Source organism: Molossus molossus, unplaced genomic scaffold, assembly GCF_014108415.1.
Source record: "Molossus molossus isolate mMolMol1 unplaced genomic scaffold, mMolMol1.p scaffold_m16_p_17, whole genome shotgun sequence".
Taxonomy (NCBI): domain Eukaryota; kingdom Metazoa; phylum Chordata; class Mammalia; order Chiroptera; family Molossidae; genus Molossus; species Molossus molossus.
The window spans coordinates 27,320,485-27,340,331 of record NW_023425352.1 but is presented as its reverse complement, the minus strand read 5'-3'; the positions used below and the strand labels follow the sequence as shown (position 1 = coordinate 27,340,331).

The window sequence follows — 19,847 nt, the reverse complement described above, 5'->3', positions numbered from 1 at the left end:
GACAATCAGTCAGCATTTGTTTTCACTCTTCTTTCTCTGGACCATTTCCTACGCAGACACCTTGCAGTATGTCTATGGAATGTTTTCTAGTTTCTAGCCATTTTGTGGGATTTTCTCTTTTTTTGGGGGGTGGGGGGGGTTGTTAGTGGGCAATTGGGAAAGGAAGGAAACAAAATTGCTTAAACTTTAATTTTGGTGCAAGAAACTCTTCAGGCTACTTTAAAGGGCCAGTCATACTTCATACAAATTGTGTTATTTCATGGCTTGATGAGATAGATGTTGGTCAAGTCTTATGAGGAAATAAAATAATACATATATAGAAGGCAGTAATTTAAATAGAAGATTTAAAATTTATAATCCTTATTGGTGGAGTAGAGATTAGACTGTAGTGAAAAAAGAGCATAAGCTAATAAATTGGAAGATGAAAATTATAGTAAGTTTCTCTTTCCTTTTATTATGTTATCTGAAATGTTCCCAACATGCAGTACATTTTTCTCCATAGGTGGCCACCCTAGTATGATTTGCTACCAGGGTATCATCTTTGATTGGTTCCATGTACTACTATAGGTTGAATATAGTTGAAGACAAAAGATTCTCTAGATTTAAAATTTGAGGGCAAATAACAAACCCAGAACTACCTAAAATACACAAAGTCCCCTAATACTATATTGTATATGCCATATATTAACTATAAAAAATAATGACATTTAACATTAATTATTTAGCAGTTATCAAACTTAAGTAAAATCTAAGTAGGTTTCTTAATAAGTTGATTCTTTTTTTAATCCTCATCTGAGGACATTTTTGCATTTATCTTGATTTATAGCGGGAGGGAGAGAGGGAGGAAGAGAGAGAGAGAAACATCCATGTGAGAGAAACACATCGAAGGTTGCCACTCACATGACCCCAAATGGGGCCGGGGACAAACTGCAATGAAGGTACGTACCCTTAGCGGGAATGGAGCCTGGGCCTCTCTAATCTGTGGGCTGATGCTCTAACTGCTGAGCAAAACAACCCAGGGCATAAGTTGATTCTTTTTATCAGCTTTGTTTTGCCCATGAGGAAAGGGCAGGCACTTTAATGAGTAAACTTTTTGGCATTTGATTTGACTGCCATGTATCCTATTTAATTATTTTCTATTCTTTGTGTACTGAAAGGGTGAGGTTCCTGGATGGTCAGCTCTGAATAAGCGGTGTGTTAATGTGTATGTCCTGCCTCCGCCTTCAGAATGTAAGCTGCAATAGGGTAAGGACCAAGTTTCTGAATCTCCATGACACCCATCAAAATGCCTCACATTCATAGTAGGTATTTATTAGTAAATGTTGGTTAATGTTAGTAAATGCTAGTTATTTAAAATCATATCTTTACACTGCTTGTCAGACTTTGGGATATGTGTTTTCTTATAAAAATTTTAAGTAGTGTAGATGTTGTGAAATGGAATTAATGGTATTTAGAAATACCAAAATCTGTTCTTTTTTTAGCATTACACACATTTTTGGACACATGAAATATTACTGTAAAAACAATTTGCCTTTTGTGATGAAACTCATGATATGGTCACCTCTTAATTATGTATAATAATAGAAAAGCTTGGGTATGGATAATCCATAATGACCACAATATGATATTCTGGCCAGTGGAGAAGAACCATTACTAGGTGTGCTTAAAAAGTTTTTTATGTTTGAACCCCACCCTCAGATTCTGGTATGGTGAAAACTCCATATGTGATCACGATACTTGTCTCTGTTTAGAATGTGATAATTTTTAGGGAATCTTCTCATTTGGGGTAGAGTAACCACCAGATATCATTGAACTTTTTTCTAGCCATTTATTATTATACTTACTTTTAAAATTTTATTTTATTTTTATTATTTTTTAAATCCTCATCCAAGGATATTGATTCTAGAGAGAGAGGAAGGGAGAGAGAGAGAGAGAGAGAGAAACATTAATCTGTTGCCTCCTGCACTTGTCCTGACCGGGGATTGAACCTGCAAGCCTTTGGCGCGTGGGATGACACTCCAGCCAACTCAACCACAGTGGCCAGGGCTGTTTTTCTTACTTTTGAAGAAAAAGGTTCTACATTTAACTTCAAATAATGTAGTAAAAAATTTAGAGTAAAAATTTTACTATTTTACTCTGTTAGGTATAGTATAAATTCAATAAACTGGTACCTTTCTAATGAATTTATTATCAGTTTAGTATATTTATATGTATTTGAAGAATACTGAAGAATGTATTTTTTAAATCCAACCAAAAGTATTAAGCTTGAGAAATATTAAAAGGGCCTTGACTATGTAAAATAATGTGATTTCTAATTATATTACCTGAATAAAGAATTTCTAGAACAGTGAAGTTTCTAGTTATTTACATTAACTGAAATTTAAACCTGAGATCTTTGGGTAGACATTATAGATGAAGTTAAATGTGATTTTTACTTTGTTTTCTTTAGCTTATCAAAGTTTATCTATTATTCGTACATACTTAAGATCATGAAAGTAAGAAAATGTAATTTTTTCAATAGTTTTTTTTTTTATCCTCACCTGAGGACATTTTTGCATTTGTCTTCTGATAGAGCGGGAGGGAGAGAGGGAGGAAGAGAGAAACATCGATGTGAGAGAGACACATCGAGTGGTTGCCACCCACACGACCCCACCAGGGCCAGAGACAAACTGCAACCGAGGTATGTGCCCTTAGCGGGAACCGAACCCGGGACTTTTGGTCCATGGGCTGACATTCTAACCTCTGAGCCAAACCAGCCAGGGCCTTACTACTTTTTATTCCTCTGAAATTTGAATCATATTTCCTCATACATGGTAATTACGTACAGTAATGATGGAAGCTGCAATTTGTTTTGCACTTTACAGGATACTGTTACATATGTTTTCTCGTTTAATCTCAGCAATTCCATGAAAAAGGTAGGGGAGTACTAATTATTTCTTATTTTTTATTTTATAGATGAAGAAACTAAGACACAGAGATTGACACTTTTCTAGAGTAATGTAAACAAGTAAGTGTTTGAATTAATGGAGGCAGATAGTAATGGGTACATTCTAATCTGCCAAGAGCTTTCCTTACTGCCATCTGTCTTGAGTTCTAGGGACAAAAAGCCAGATAGCCAAAATGGTAGGGAACCAGAAAGGTAGTAGGTAAACTTTAGGAGTACTTCAGGGGAATGTGCTTTTCGTTTTCATTTCTTCTGTTTTGTTCCTTTTTTTACATGTTAGTAATGATAACTTGAGAGAGCAGATAATGTCATTTTGTTGTTTAATGAATGAAACTTTAAACATAAATTATCCCTAAGGCACTAAAGTAGCAAATATGGAGAGAAGTTTATTGGAAATTTTACAAGCTAATAACAGCAATAGAGTCAACTAATAAGCAAATGAGAAAGTTAATGGTACATGTGTGTAATTGGAATGTAAGGTTTTAGGGCTCTCTTTTTAAGATTTTATAAGTCCTGTTTAAAAACTATAGTTTCAACTTAATATAGAAACCTTAGAGAGCTTAAGGGTACTTTTCCAATTGTGGTTTTCTTTAGATGCTGAAACTGAAGTGCAGAGAGGTTGAAGCTTGCCCAGTACAACAGCAAAGCTGGGAGTAAAACTTGTATTTCCTGACTTCCGTGTTAGAGTTATTTCTACTTCAAACTATTGCTTCTTGGCAAGCTGTTCTTAAAATAATTAACAGATCTTTTATTATATTTTTTATTTATGTATTGAGCAACATTCCTACATTGTGTCAAAATGAACTTAAAAATATATGAAATTTACTGATAACTTTTGTAATGAAAATTTCAACTCTTTGTTTGGTTTTAGGTGAGTTAATGTGGGGAAAATCCTGGTATTTTGAAGATGTCTCGGCATAGTATTGTTTCCTGTTTAAATTACAAATAATTTCAAGAGTTTTCAGAAAAAAATAATTGGGATATTTTTGTTGTTAAATCATGCAATCTGAACAGAAACAGTTATTTTTTGATGAAAAACAAGCTACTTTAAAAAAAGATTATGATGTGAAAAATGACATAGTTGATACTATCAGATCAGTAATTAAACCACAAATTTTGGAAAGTAGTTGTCATTATAAACTGAAAAATGTGAAAATTGATTTGCCGAAGATAAATATTCCAAATGAAGTCCTATGGAAACATGAAGTTGACAAATACAGAAAATTATTTCAGCATAAACCACAGACTGCAAGGAAATCTACCAATATAAAGACTGTAAGCTATATAGAGGAGCTCCGTAAGTCTGAGAGAGTTGAAGAAGCAGGTATAAAAATGTCTGCAAAAATACTCAGTTTCAACTGTTTAAAATGCCAAGATAGCACTCGATATAGCCCAAATGATCTGCAGAAACACTTTCAAATGTGGCACCATGGCGAATTACCTTCATATCCTTGTGAAATGTGCAGTTTTTCAGCAAATGACTTCCAGATATTTAAACTACACAGACGAATCCATAGGGGCACTTCAGTAAAATGTGACATTTGTAACGATGAGAGTGTGTATACTTTATTAGACTTAACAAAACACTTTGTATCCAAACATTGTGTAAATGGTAGTTTTCAATGTGAAAAGTGCACATTCTCCACCCTGGATGTTGGCACATTTGTTCAGCACATTCATAGACACAATGAAATCCGTTATAAAAGTGATAAATACCATCATACATATTTTACCAGAGGAGAGATTCAGAAGCACCTTCATGTTCATTCTGTTACATTTCCCTTCACTTGTCAATATTGTAGCTATGGTGCCACAAGGAGAGAGCACCTTGTAAGACATGTTTTAACTTTACACAAAGAACATTTATATGCGAAAGAAAAATTGGAAAAAGACAAATATGAAAAAAGGATGGCACAGACTTCAGTAGGACTTAAGCTAATACTGGAAAGATACAAAATAGGTGCATCTAGGAAGATATTCTGGAAACATAAGAAAATAAGCAATGGAAGTGATCAAAGTATAGAACAAAACACTGAAATGCTTAAAAAAGTGAACAAAACACAGGCTAAATCTGAAGACCAGAGCCATCTTACCCAAGAACATTTAAATGAAGAAAAGGATGAGCAACTGCACTGTGAGAGTAATGATAAACCTGCTGAGTCAGAGTCTGAAAAGCCAACTCTTCTGTCCACTGGACAGTATAATAGAGCTGAAGAACTATCAAATTCTACTTCAGGTTTCTCGAAGACTGCTGTACAGGGACCTACAGTGTTAATGGTAAAAAATAATAGAATAACAGTTCCAGCTAACTATAGTGCTAAGTTTATGGGCTTCAAGATGGTGGATGGAAAACAACATATTGTAATAAAATTGTTGCCTACCAATAAACAGAATTTATATTCACCAGGCTCACAGTCAGGTGCTGAAAGGGACAGTACTGCTAATTTGCAGCTGCAGAGTTTGGACACCACTGGATTTTTAACAAGAGTAACAACTGAGTTAAGTGACACAGTTTACATGAAAGCAACTTCATTTTCATGTTCCTCTCCTATACTTGCAGGGAAAGTAACTTCAGAAAAAGAAATAGCTTTGCTGTCTCAAATGAGTAATACACTTCAAACAGTGGATGATGAAAAAAGTGTATCTTCTTTGCCAACATCATCAGAATTAGTTACATCATCGGTGAACCTGACCACAAAAGTTGAAACAAGAGATAGTGTTGACTTATTGGGTAGTCATGTTTCTCATAGTCACCCTGAGATATCAGGTACTGCTATTAAAAGTCCAGATAAAGTCAACTCTACTAACAAACCAAATGCATACAGCAGTGGAGATATGCATAACTATTGTATTAATTATGTCAACTCTGAATTACCTGTTGAATCTTCCAACCAAGGATCATTACCTTTTCATAATTACTCAAAAGTGAATAATTCTAATAAACATCGTAGGTCTTCAGGAACAGCAACGTGTGAAAGTCCTCAAAGAGAACCTTCATCAAGCAGGACAGTTCAGCAACAAGTAAGTGAATCATTTTTATCACTAGTGAGAAAGGAGAGCTCAAACCCAGACAGTACGTTAGCATCTGTTAGCCATTTAAATACTAAAGATGAAACTTTAAAAACTCAAGCTGAAATAGAAGAACAGTGTGTTTTAGAAAAAGGACAAAACATTGATGGACAGAACCTGTATATTAATGAAAATCAAAATTTAGAGAGCATGACTGAAAAATCTAATGACATTTCTAATATTGAGTCACCTATGATGCCTAGAATCACATCTGTGTTCTCTCTCCAGAGTGAGCAGGCATCAGAATTTTTGCCACCTGAAGTAAACCAGTTACTTCAAGATGTATTAAAAACGAAATCTGATGTAAAACAAGGCTCTGGTAACACTCCTGATAAAGGCCTGTCACTTCACTGTGACCAGTCATTTCAGAAACATGAGGGAGAAGGCAAAGTTATTGACTCTTCAAAAGACTTCCAAGTACAAGGTATCTTCCCATTTCCATCTGGTAGTATGGGGATTAATGTGCCTACAAATGATCTGAATTTAAAATGTAGTGGGAAAGAAACACAATTGCTGTCAGTGTCACAAGACATGAGAGATTCAGAGAAGACACCTAGAATTTCAGGTATTGGCACATTACTTAAGACTCAGTCAGATGCAATAATAACACAGCAGCTTGTAAAAGACAAACTAAGAGCCACTACACAAACTTTAGGTTCTTTATATATGCAGAGTCCACTTGTAAATTCAGAACCAAAAAAAGCTATACTTGTTCAGACTCCAAAAGGCTTTTTTGTACCATTGCACATGGCTAACAAGCCTGGATTACATGTTGTTTCAGGAAAACCACAGGTTAATACGCAAGGTGTACCTGCTACTCTTCTTTTAAACAAGAAACCTGGGATGATTTTAACATTTAATAATGGGAAATTTGAAGGTGTTACCAATGTCAAAAGTGAGAGTGCTCAAGCTTGTGGAACTACAACAAAAGAGCCTTGCAGAACACCTTTTTTAAAGGTAGAACCAAACAATAATTGTCTGACACCTACACTTTGTTCCAGCATTGGCAGTTGTTTGAGCATGAAAAGTAGCTCAGAAAATACTTTGCCATTAAAAGGCCCTTACATTATTAAAACGCCAGCGAGTTCTTCAGTGAAAGCTGTTCCTCATCCTAATATAATATCTGAGCATCAGGGCGCTAAGTCGAATATCTTGGATTCAGTAAAACAGCAGAATGAGATTTTTCCAAAACCACCTCTTTTTACCCTCTTGCCTGATGGTAAACAAGCTGTTTTTTTAAAATGTGTGATGCCAAATAAAACTGAGCTGCTTAAGCCTAAATTAGTTCAAAATAGTACTTATTATAAAAATATACAGCCAAAGAACCCTGAAGGAACACCACAAAAAATATTGCTGAAAATTTTTAACCCTGTTTTGAATGTGACTGCTGCTAATAATCTGTCAGTAAGCAACTCTGCATCCTCGTCGCAGAAAGACAATGTATCATCTAATCAGACTGCAGGAGGAGAGCAGAAAGAGCCAGAATCTTCTAGAGATGCCTTACCCTTCTTACTAGATGATATGATGCCAGCAAATGAAATTGTGGTAACTTCTACTGCAACATGCCCAGAATCTTCTGAGGCACCAATACGTACCACTGACCGTTCAGAGGCCAGGGTATTGAGGTGTAAAACAAATTGTACAATTGAGAGAAGCTTTAATAGAAAAAAGACTTCCAAAAAAAATTTTTCAAGAATAAAAACTCATGTAAGAAGTACAGATTGTGAAACTGCCAGTGTATCTAGAAACAGAAACTGTAAACGAAAGTGTAGGGATAGTTACCAAGAACCTCCAAGAAAAAAAGCAACATTACATAGAAAGTGTAAAGAAAAGGTTAAACCTGAAGATATCCACGAATCATTTGGATTTAGCAGACCTAGGCTTTCAAAAGATTCAGTCAGAACTTTGCGACTTTTCCCCTTTAGTTCCAAACAGCTTGTCAAATGTCCCAGGAGAAATCAACCAGTTGTAGTGTTGAATCATCCGGATGCAGATGCACCAGAAGTAGTAAATGTAATGAAAACGATTTCCAAATTTAATGGACGTGTACTTAAGGTTTCATTGTCAAAAAGAACTATCAATGCTTTACTGAAACCTGTTTGTTGTAATCCTTCTAAAACAATTGATCGTGATTTTTCCAAGAGGCATAAAACATTTAAACCTATTAGTTCTGTGAAAGAAAGATTTGTACTTAAACTAACACTCAAAAAGACAAGCAAAAACAATTATCAAATTGTGAAAACTACCTCTGAAAATGTTCTGAAGACTAAATTTAACTGTTGGTTTTGTGGTAGAGTATTTGACAATCAGGATGCTTGGGCTGGTCATGGGCAGAGACATTTAATGGAAGCTACTCGTGATTGGAATATGTTAGAATAATTTACAGTAATTACCAAGGGAAAAAAAGTAAAATTATCTTAGAAGAAAACAGTGGATTTAATTACCTTAATGTGAACATTTTCTATTTCAGTATTTAACCTGAAATTACACATTTAAAAATTGGCTCTATGCCATAGAGGAGAAAAAGTTTTATGTGTGATGTTTGAAAATGCTATCACTGCACATATAAATTTTGAAAGAAATTCATTACAGCACAGATGATACTTTGATTTGATTTTTAAAAATGTGTTCTTAGGAAGTTAAGGCTAAAGAAAATTTTGATGAAAATGTTTTCCCAGTTCTTCAATGACTTGGTAATGGCTGACAGTCCCATCCATTCCCTCTCTTCTTCCACCAGCCTTATGAATCTTAAGTATAGTTCCTCTGAAGTTGGATAGCTCTTTCACCATGGAATTGAAGGAGTTTCACATTATTTGTGAGGCTATACTGAGGGAGCTTAGGTAAAGAACTTAACTCTACATCTGCTATTCTTTTGAAGGATATAGATTCTTTTGAGAGTACATTTAATTCACTACAGTTAAAATTCGTAATGCTCAAAAAGAGTTTTTGACCAGTAAGTTTTTTTTTTTTTTTTCTCATAAGCTGTGTTTCATGTCAGAGATTGTAACACCCTTGCAGGGTGAGTTTCTAAATAGTTATCTCAAACATTGCAGCAGATGGGCAGCTTTGAAAGAAGAATTAAACTCTCTTGGTCTAGGATGAAGTCCAATTAAAGAACTTGAATACTTCTGTTGGCTGATTAATGATTTCCTTACATAGAATTATTGTGTATTTGATTTAAATAGTTTGTCCCCCATAAGCCAAATTGCCAAGTTTTCTTGGTTGTCATCTATTTAAAAAGAGTGGAACATTAGAAACATTTTTAAGGGAATGGCTTTTCTCAAAAACTAAAAATTCTACAGAAACAATATTTTGAAGCAAGATTAGCAAAGTGAATCATGTTTTTGTCTTTGTTTAATTACTGTTAGTGTCTAAACATCTCCACATTGGGACAAACCACTTTTGTTAACAATTTTTTGTATGACATAACCCAAAGCAGATTATTTACGGATTGTTGGCAGTTGAAAATAAGCATTAGTAATGGATTCAGTGGTGGTGCATAAAACTTCGGGACAGATTCCTAAGGGACATGCTCAACAGAGGTAGAGTTTTAAAATGGATATTTACATGGTAGTGACAGAATCATTAGTTTAAACTTTTCACTACGTAAGTTTGGATCAAGTTTTGTTGGATAATTGGATAACGGAATTCTTTTATTGCAAAATTACATACTATATAATTTTTTGTTACATGTTACTACAAGTATTATGACATTTTCATTGATTGAATGAAAACTTCAGGGCTTCTTTTCTGTATATAAAAAAGAATTTAAACTGTACATATTTTTGTAATCTTCAGTTGTGTAAATTTTGCACAGAAATTTTTTGACAAAAAGTTTATTTTATTTTTTTGATTTAGTTCTGTGCATGCACTAATAAAACTGGTTGTTTAATTTAAAAGGAATATATAAGACTTTACCCATGTTATTTTCTTGGTTTTTATTTCAGATGTAGAATTTTTTTTTGGGTAAATTCATTTTTCAGGGATTGAACACTATTGTTAGCAAGTGCCTAAAATATGTGAAACAGTTTACATATCCAACTGTAACAGTAGGTCCCAAATGGGCCCATTCCCCAAATAGTTTTATTTTAAAGAAAGCCATACATAGATGCTTCAAGCTAATCTTGCTATGCACATTATACATGTACTGTTTTTGTGCAGTTTGTCTACTTTCTTAGTGAAGTATTTTTTGTATAAAACCTGTTAAAATTGTGTTTCTTAAATTGAGCCTAAGAATGGAGTTGATTGGAAATATACAGTATATATTAATAATGTATATGGTGTTTAAAGAATGGTAAGCATTGTTAATTTCTGTAATGAACATTTTCAATTAAATTTAAGTTTGCGTTTACACAATTTTTCTGCTGTGCTAAAATCGAATGGGAATTTTATTCTATTGGGAAATATTTAGATTTTAAAGTTTGTTTTTTAAATTCTAGTGGACTATGCAAAATAAAGTGTGGGATTCTGCCCAAATCACAGTTGAAATTTAACATTTTTGTTTGAGAAGGTTAACACATAATTTTACTGTGGTTATACTGGGAAGGACACCAATAGAGGCTATGCCCTTCAGTAACCTAACAGCACTAAAATGCTCTGTTGTTAATGGATCTTTTATGCATCACCTTCTGTGAATAGAGAAGAAAAAGAACTATCTCGCCAATGTTTGCAGCACTATAAAATACATTTCAAATACCATATGGTCTCACGTACATGTGGAATCTAATGACCAATATAAACTGATAAACAAAACAGAAAAAGGCATGGTTACATGGAACAGACTCACAGCTGTCAGAGGAGAGGGTGGTTGGGCTGGATGAAAGAAGGTGAAGGATGAAGCAAAAAACAAAATCCTAAACATATATATACCACATAGAGGCAGACAGTGTGGTGATAGAGGGGAATGGGGGTAGGTAGAGGTGGGAAGGGGGGTGATAAATGGGGACAGAGACTTTGCGCAATGTGTACACGATGCAGTGTGTAGATGATGTTTTGTTGAGTTGTACACTTGTAACCTGTGTGATACTGTGAACCAATGTCACCTCAATAAATTTAAAACACATTTCAGAACAGCCAAACCGGTAAAAAAGTATCTAATGTTGAGACCCATTTTTTGCCTTAGAGTTTTAAAAGCCTTTTAAAAAACACTTCATGCCCCCAGATACTTTATTTTAGCACTTTTCCTGACTTTGTTAGGTTATTCTGAAGGAGACAAACCTGCTTGGAGCTACTTTATTGCCAGAACAGAAAATTAAAAAAACAAAACTCTGTCCTGTCTTTTCTCTCTACTGAAACTGAGCTAAAGATGCCTTTACAAAATATGATATTCAGTAGTTTGAATTACTTATTTAAACTAGAAGAGTAAGTTTTATTTTTGTAATCTAACTTCTAAGTCAGGAATTAGTTTAATTTTTTCTCCTATTTAAAAAAAATCTATTGAAATATGGGCCTCGCTATTTGGCATTAACTTAAAAATAAGTTCAATTTTTAAAGAGTTTACCGTTTTGTCTTACTAAGCATTCAGTAGCACAGAATCAAATGTAATGGTTCTTTAATGCAATATTTTGGTTTTGTTAAGGGATCAATGAGGTTTTTCAGTAAAGGGTCAGATAGTAAATAACTTAGGCTTTTGTAGGTTATTTAGTCTATCATAACTATTCTGTCATAATACAGAAGCATCCACAGACAATACATTAGTGAATAAGTGTGCCTATGTTTTAATATTTTTTAAAAAATAAGCAGTGGGCCAAATTTAGCCCACCAAATAGTTTACCTACTTTGCTGTCTCTCAAAATTTTGCTCTTAATGTGGATTTTTATTAAAAAAAAACTTTTGATATAGTATTTTGTGATGTACACCTGTATAAAAGTTACAAAGTATAAAAACTAAGATGTATGTAAAGTTATCGATATTGATGTGTAAATTTAAACGTGAAGAGAATCTAAATGTACTGAAAGTGATGACTGGATAAAGTAGAGAGGTCATTTGTGTGCTAAGGGCAATGCAGCTTAGATTGAGGCAATTCCCTCCCAAGCCTTTGCACAAAACTGCAGTAGTATCCTGCTTCTTGGCTAATGGAGGAGTTACTATTAGGGTCATTCATGTCTTTAGTAGAATTATGTCTATCTTGATGCTTTGAAGTTTAAGATGATAGAGGACAAGGGTCTTAGCTTTGGATCTCTGGACCTGTCAAAAATATATATGGATTATGTTAGTTTTCTGGTGCTACCATAATAAAATACTGCAAGTGAGGTGACGAAACAGATTTATTATCTTCTAGTTCCGGAGGCTAGAAATCTGAAATCAAGGTGTTGGCAGGGCCGTGTTCCCTCTGAAACCTGTCAGAGAATCCTTCCTTGCCTCTTAGCTTCTGGTGGTTCCCTGGCCCTCTTCAGCACGCCCAGGCTTATAAATGCATCACACTGATCCCGCTTCACATGGCGTCCTTCCTGGTATCTCTTCACTTTGTCTTTCCTCTGTGTATGTCTGTGTTTGTCTCAAAATTCTCCTTTTTTATAAAGACACCAATCGCATTGGATTAGGGCCCACCCTAGTAACCTCATCTTAATTTGAATACATCTGTAAAGACATTGTAAAGTCACATTCTGAGGTACTGGGGATCAGGACTTCAACATAACCTTTTTGGGGAACACAATTCAACTCATAAGTAGTAATCATGATAGTATATGGCATTAAAAAAAAAACAATTATCTTTACAGGTGAATCTGAGTTACTCTGAAATCATTACCTTTTAGCCTTTCAAAATTCAGATCGCTATCTTATTCAATGATCAAGTACATTCCTCATTTAATTATTAGATTTACCTTAATTGATTAGTTTATCATTTCAATGCTGTCTAAAGTATAATCCATTTCTGGGATGAGTTAAGACCTTGGATATGGCTGCTCACAATGGAATATCTTTTGTCCCTTAGTGTTCATCAGTCTGCTTTTCTGCCCTTGTTCTGTGGGACATTTCCCTAGGCTTTTAGTCTAGTTTTGTTCTCATCTTACTTTGAGCCTCATATCAAGTATAGGGTCCATTTAATAGACATGCAGATCAAAGAGGGTATAATTATTTTAATAAGCAAAGCTAACAAAATTATGGGCAAAACTTCATATCTATAATAAATCTCTCACGGTTGGGAGCACTCACAAAAAGGAACCATTATACCCTCCCCCATCCCCCTTATCTGTACTTAGAACATTATTCATATTTTATTTTCTACAAGTAAAAATTGTAACCAAAACATGCTTGTCAAAGCATTGTCATTGGGTTCCTAGTTACATTAATGCAAAGTGAGCAGTGCAGTGGCCCAAATTTCCAGCTGCTTTGTTTTATCCAAGATTTTTATTGTCTTACTTTGAAAATAGAGTGTTGTTTTCTTACATGACTGAAAATGCACATTTCTTTTAAATAAAAACATTTATTTGGAGAATATTAATAGCATAACTCAGCCTTACCAGATATTAACAGTTCATCAGGTCAGGCAATAGAACAAGTCCATGTAAGCTTGTTATAAGGAAACGGATGACCACCTCAATAGTTGCTTCCATCTTCTGTTTTATTACTGGATGATTCATAAACCAAAATATGAAGCTTGGGGACTTTTTCTTAAAAGTAGAAATAGAGCAATGATGTTGACTTCCTTTTTTAAAAAAAAGTCTATGAAACTTTAACTGCATATTTCAATCTCGTGGAATCCTTTGTGTTATTCTGACTGTCGATAAGAACCAGGGGACTATGTTGATGATTCTTGATAATTTCAGCAACACTTCCAAAGTACTAGAGCAAGAAAACATAGATGAATTATACATTGGCGTTTCTGTTCACTTTGAGCTTCACTCCCCATCTTCCATGTTCTTAAGTTGTCAAAGTTATTAGGTCCCAGCTGACATTCTACCAAAAAATGTAGAATTTAACAAAGACTATAACCTTCAAGGTGGCAGACCTTGCCCTTTCTCGTATTCAATAAGGCTAAAAACACAACTGGCAGCTTCCATTAGTGTAAGTACTTAGAGAAATTACTTCATGGAGTTATGATGTGGTAAGTTAATATTGTCTTTTTTTAGTATAGAACTGTCATACAGTGAATTTCTCTATATTATTTACTGTTAGGGCACGGTCTTAGATACAATGACTGATATAATCAATTAACTTTAGAATTTAGTGTCGAGAAAGAGTTATTTCCTAGATTAATGTATGTTTTCTTTTTTGAATAAACAAGGAAAACTTGATAAACCCTCATATTTCCATTTTTGCTTTAGCACCTAGTAAGTTAAGAGGTAAATTAGTGCCTAATTGATCATGGAATTTTATGCTGGGCTCTTACCATACACATTTATTTTTCCATATATCTCTACTCTAGATTTTAAGGTTATATTTTTTTCTGAAAAAATTATTAGTGTTTTAAATGAAAGGTAAAAGAAATGTAACAGACCATGAAATCAAATGCTCTGATTATACAAAAGAGCTACAAGCTCACAATAATCAAATAAATGCAATTAGATTCACTTTTTAAAAAGTGATGATCATTTTGCAACAGTGCCATAAATTTAGCAATGATCACCAATTGATTTTGTTGTCTTATAATTTATTTAAATAAAAAATTTAAAAAGCCTTACTAATTATTTGGCTAGCTTCCAAATATCTATATATTGAATAAAGTATTCAGAATACTGGTTGACTTTTTCAAATGAAATACCAGTTGTCTTTTAGATATTTGGGTATCTGAATATTAGGTCAGGGTGGAGAGGTGAGTATTTTCAGTCTTTATTTCTTACTTTCTCCTCAATCATTTAGTTCAATTGTCAATGATATTCATAAAGACATTCATTCTGTTTGTTTGGCATAGCATGTTAAACTGATGGAGTTGGAAGTTAAATGTATGAACTAAAGAACTGGAAATGAAATAGCACAACCTTTATGAAGTGGATTCCAAGGAGGGGAAAGTGTGTCCTAAACCCAGGAAACATAAGAGAGAGTTGCTATACTTGCACAAACAAACATCTCATTCTTTCCTAGTCCCTGAATATTTTTGAGCACTGCTTGGGGATTTAATGTTTGAAGAAGGGAGTTGAGTTGAAATGTCTGAAGTAGGGAGTGCTCTTGACATATTCTTTTATTTAATTGCATGAAGAATTAAGCATAACTTAGTTTCATTTTCCCTCACTGCTCTTTATTTTTTCTGTCTAGACTAATTCATTGTCTTCAAGATATTCATACAAGGACATACAACTTGTTTGGTAACTGAAATTCTCATGATCAATAAAATAAAGCAAAGAGAGATCAGAGCTATAAAACTACTCAATACTGTATCTACACAATGCTAAAACAGTTGCATAAAAAGTTAAACAGTTAACCAATTGGTTACTTTTTCTACCCACATACATCCAAACACAAAATCAGACAAACAGACTTTTCAAAATAGCCTCATGATTAACATCATGAAACAAGTTATTTCTCATTCAGATTTTCAGTATATGGAAGAAATAATATTTTTATTATAGGTAATTTAAGAGTTTTAATGGACTCTGCTAATACTTCCAGATGCCTTTATAATAATATACTATTTATTTTGGTAACCATAGGCTGGATATGTGGGGAGAGAGGTAAGCTCTGATTTATCCATTCTGAGGTAGGGATGCAGATTCTTCAGGCCAAGAGGAATCTCTGTTTACCAGAGTTTCCTAGCAGAATAAGGAAGTCTAGAGCCCCTCTTAGAGCTCAGTATTTAAATGAGAGAATTTCAGGACCTTTAAAGGGACAGCTCCCTCACCCACCCTTAAGCCTTTTATAAAAGTACTGGACTCCTGGGGAGGATTTAGAATGAAACCACCTGTCCAAAGTCACTCTGTCCTACTAGGATCATTGCCATCTCCTATCACTGATTACTACTATTAGGAGCATTTATTTAAAAAGATTTGTTAGATAAAGTTTGCAGTGAGAATGAAGGTTTTTGTGCGTAGGGAAAAGCAGACCTGGTAAAGTTTAACTGGTGTTAAATGATAACACTTAGTTAGCTCTGGCCAGTTTGGCTCAGAGGTTAGAGTCTCAGCCTGCTGCCCAATGAGTCATGGGTTTGATTCCAGTCAAGGTCATATACCTTGGTTGCGGTTCTTCCTCAGCCCTGGTTGGGGTTGTGTGGGAGGCAACCAGTTGATGTGTCTTTTTTCACATTGATGTTTCTTTCTCTCTCCCCCCCCCCTTCCTCCCACTCTATCTAAAGATAAATAGAAAAATATCCTCAGGTGAGGATTAAAACCCAAGTTTAATCTCGATTAGTGTTTGTGTTTTCAGATGCAGGAGTTTTGCATTTTCTAACTATCTGAGACTTTATTAAAAGCAAAATAAAACCCCAAACTATAAAATCTAGAAGAAAGCATAGGAGAAAAATCTTCATGAGATTTGTATTTGGCGATGATTTCTTGGATGTGACACCAAAAACACAGGCAACAAAACAAAAATAAACAAATAGGACTACATCAAACTTAAAAACTTCTGTTCATCAAAGGTCACAATCAACAGAGTATAAGGTAACCTATGGAATGAGGGAAAATATTTGCAAGTTGTGTACCTGATAAGGGGTTTATATCCAGAATAATGAAGACCTCCTATAACTCAACAACAAAAGATCAAATAACCTGATTTAAAAATTGGAAAAGGACTTGATAGACATTTCTTCAGAGGTGATATACAAATGGCCATCAAACATGAAAAGATGCTCAACATCACAACCATCAGAGAAGTGCAAATCAAAACCACAATGAAATATCACCCATTAGGATAGCTGCCATAAGCAAACAAAAAAACAAATAACAAGTGTTGGCAAGGATGTGGCAAAGTTGGTTCCCATATACACTGTTGGTAGGATTATAAAATGATGCAATCTCGATGGAAAACAACATGTAGGTTTGCCCCCAAATTAAAAATAGAACCACCATATGATCCAGCAATCCCACTTCTGGATATATGTCCAGAAGAATTGAAAGCAAGAGTTTTGAAGAGATATTTACACACCCATGTTCATGACAGCACTATTTACAATAACCAAGAGGAGTAACCCAAATGTCCATCAACAATGAATGGATAAACAGAATGTGGTATATAGTAAAATGAATACTATGTAGCCTCAAAAGGAAAGAAACCCTGTTACATGCTACAACATAGGTTAACCTTGAGGATATTATGCTACATGAAATAAGGCAGTCACAAAAGATAAACATTGAATGTTCTCATTTATATGAGGTATCTAAAGTAGTCAAATTCATAGAAATAAAAGGTAAAATGGTGGTTGTTAGGGACTGTGGGGGGTGGGATAAAGGAGTTGTTCAGTGAATAGAGTTTCCCATATGCAAGATAAGAAGTTCTGAAGATCTGTTTCATAACATTGTAAATATACTTAACATTACTAGACTGTATATTTATTTATTTATTTATTTATTTATTTTGTACAGATAGAGTGGGAGGGAGAGAGAGGAAGGGAGAGAGAGAGAGAAACATCGACGTGAAGGGACACATCGAGTGGCTGCCACCCGCACGACCAACCAGGGCCGGGGACAAACTGCAACCGAGGTACGTGCCCTTAGCGGGAACCGAACCCGGGTCTCTCCGGACCGCAGGCCGACGCTCTAACCACTGAGCCAAACCGGCCAGGGCTAGACTGTATATTTATTAAAGTAGTTAATATGGTCAATTTTATTATGTTTTTTTACCACATTTTTTTTAAAGCAAAATAAAGAGTATGCTAATTGACATGACCATATCAGTTTAGTTTACAAATGCTATTCTCCTGCCTGTAATCACTCAATCAACAAATCAATTCATTCATTTAATAAGTACTTATCAAGCATCCACTGAGGCCAGCCAGCGTGCTCTGGTTTTAGAAATGAAGAGATGAATACGTCAGAGACTAGTCCCTGGCCTCATCTAATGGAGAAGACAAACACTTGAGAAATTATGGCACTTTCTAACAATTTACTATCTAACAAATGCTGAGTTTGGAATGAGTTTGGTTATTTCTGAAGGAATTCTAAAAATAAACATTTTTGAAGTTATAAAATTCTATTTTCTCTGCTTAGATTGTTCTTTCCACTTTTTTTCTCATCCATTCCAACTTTCATTCTATCCAAATTCAACCCATCATTCAAGACCAGAATAAACATCACTCGCTTTCTGACCATTCATGGGTTACGCCAGCCCATGTTTCAGGGCTCACTTATAAGAACAAGCTGGCTAAACAGAGTTATGGTAAGCACTGAGTTTGGTCCAGATTAAAGAGGAGTTGAAATTCATGTTTGGTTAATATTCAAGCCTACTGTAATGCTTTATTCTTGCTGCAGGCCCAAAAGCTCATTCTGGCCCAAGGGTAGAATGCTTCAACTCAGGTTATTGCATCTTTTCTGATCCTTCCCTGGTCATCCACCTTGGTATTTGAGTTGAGATCCTAGTTCTTGACTTAGGACAGCGGTTCTCAACCTGTGGGTCGCAACCCCTTTGGGGGTTGAACAACCCTTTCACAGGGGTCGCCTAAGACCATCGGAAAACACATATTTCCGATGGCAATTCATAACAGTAGCAAAATTACAGTAATGAAGTAGTAACAAAAATAATTTTATGGTTGGGGGTCACCACAACATGAAAAACTGTATTAAAGGGTCACGGCATTAGGAAGGTTGAGAACCACTGACTTAGGAGCTCTGGACACTGGCCTTGATTTTTACAACATTAATTCTAGTTGATTTTTCAATCTTGATTTTTATGTACCCCTGGACTAAAGTACTGACTCAGATTGATGCCACTAAGTAATAGGGTAAAAGGACTAAGATCTATGTAGCCTTTACATCATACCAGTCTTTCCTCTTTTTTGTTCTCTCGTAAGATATCTGCCCAAACATAGTACTTTATCTATTTATAACTTGTGTAAGCCTTGGACCAAGTCTTCTTGTATTCTCTTTCCTCATCTCTAGCATTTAATACAGTATGATGCCATTGTGTTCAATACATAGTTATAGAGTTGGAATAAAAGAGAAATTACTGACCTCTTCACCATTTTTTTTTCTGCCCAAAGCATACTGTTTTGTTGCTTCAATAAATCGCACAGGGATGTTATATACTCGCTTATTAAAAAATACAACTAATGTATATGGCTGTTTGGAATCATGGCCAGAGCTTTTCCGAATGAGAAATGATCCATCCTATTTATTAAATGAAAAGCATAATTATGGTTAGTATTACTTATATTTCTACAGGTTAGAAATCAGTTTATTAAAAATACCTATATTATAATCAAAATGTAACTATTTAGCTATATGATATTTATTATTGATGTTTGTTTTATTATTTTCCAAGAAAATACTTCAGTAAACTACATACTTATATAAAATATAAACTTATATTTTATATTTACATATGTTTATATATACTTATAGAAAATCCTGAGTGAGATCAATGCACTTTTTGATGCACCAAATAAGACATTTGGTTTATAGGATTTGAAATGTGTGAAGGGACACATTAAGATCAAACCTACAGGGCATTCTGGAACTAGGAACCATGTCCACAAGTTGCTTTTGAATAAAAAAAAGTTATGAAACAAATTTTATTCAAAAGTACTTGTAAGAAGAAAGTATAAATTGGGGATACAAATATTTCAGCTGATGAAAATTCTCTTCCCCCTAAACTTATATTGAAGCAGTTAAAAACAGTAACACTACATTCCAAATTTAGTTAAATGTTTTATAAAATATTCTAGAATCACAAATTCAAAAATTATGGACAAACGCAGGAAGAAAATGCAACAACCGTAGATCAAACTCTGCAAAAATAATAAACA

At 34.5% G+C, this 19,847-nt stretch overlaps 2 protein-coding genes and 1 long non-coding RNA gene across 4 annotated transcripts in view; 2 read left to right on the top strand and 1 right to left on the bottom strand.

Moving 5' to 3' along the window:
• LOC118632153 overlaps positions 1–19,847 on the top strand; it is a 47,124-nt gene that overhangs the window by 12,129 nt on the left and 15,148 nt on the right. Inside the window, exons 4-6 of one of the 2 annotated variants that reach the window (XR_004959974.1) lie at positions 1,158–1,245; positions 2,956–3,007; positions 3,816–3,873. This is a non-coding gene — a long non-coding RNA (uncharacterized LOC118632153). Of the gene's footprint in view, positions 1–1,157; positions 1,246–2,955; positions 3,008–3,815; positions 3,874–19,847 lie in introns of those variants that run through there. The other variant, XR_004959973.1, reaches the window with a different exon arrangement.
• Positions 3,935–6,354, top strand: ZNF518A (zinc finger protein 518A). Its single transcript, XM_036264936.1, has 3 exons — positions 3,935–5,711; positions 5,896–5,965; positions 6,242–6,354. The coding sequence occupies exons 1-3, from the start codon at positions 3,944–3,946 to the stop codon at positions 6,276–6,278; spliced, it is 1,875 nt and encodes a 624-aa protein (XP_036120829.1). The 5' UTR covers positions 3,935–3,943; the 3' UTR covers positions 6,279–6,354.
• Positions 13,482–19,847, bottom strand: part of BLNK (B cell linker) — a 76,977-nt gene continuing 70,611 nt past the window's right edge. The window contains exons 16-17 of the mRNA XM_036264937.1: positions 19,054–19,209; positions 13,482–13,798 (exon numbers count right to left, since the gene is read on the bottom strand). Of these exons, the coding sequence (XP_036120830.1) occupies positions 13,679–13,798; positions 19,054–19,209 (276 nt within the window). The 3' untranslated portion in view covers positions 13,482–13,678. The remainder of the gene's footprint in view (positions 13,799–19,053; positions 19,210–19,847) is intronic.

Excerpts from the sequence above, each read along its gene's own strand:
- ZNF518A (XM_036264936.1), top strand. The coding sequence starts at position 3,944 with ATGCAATCTGAACAGAAACAGTTATTTTTTGATGAAAAACAAGCTACT. Across the intron at positions 5,712-5,895 it reads TAGTCACCCTGAGATATCAG|GTCTTCAGGAACAGCAACGT; the intron begins GTACTGCTATTA and ends TAAACATCGTAG. Across the intron at positions 5,966-6,241 it reads GCAGGACAGTTCAGCAACAA|AGTGAGCAGGCATCAGAATT; the intron begins GTAAGTGAATCA and ends TTCTCTCTCCAG.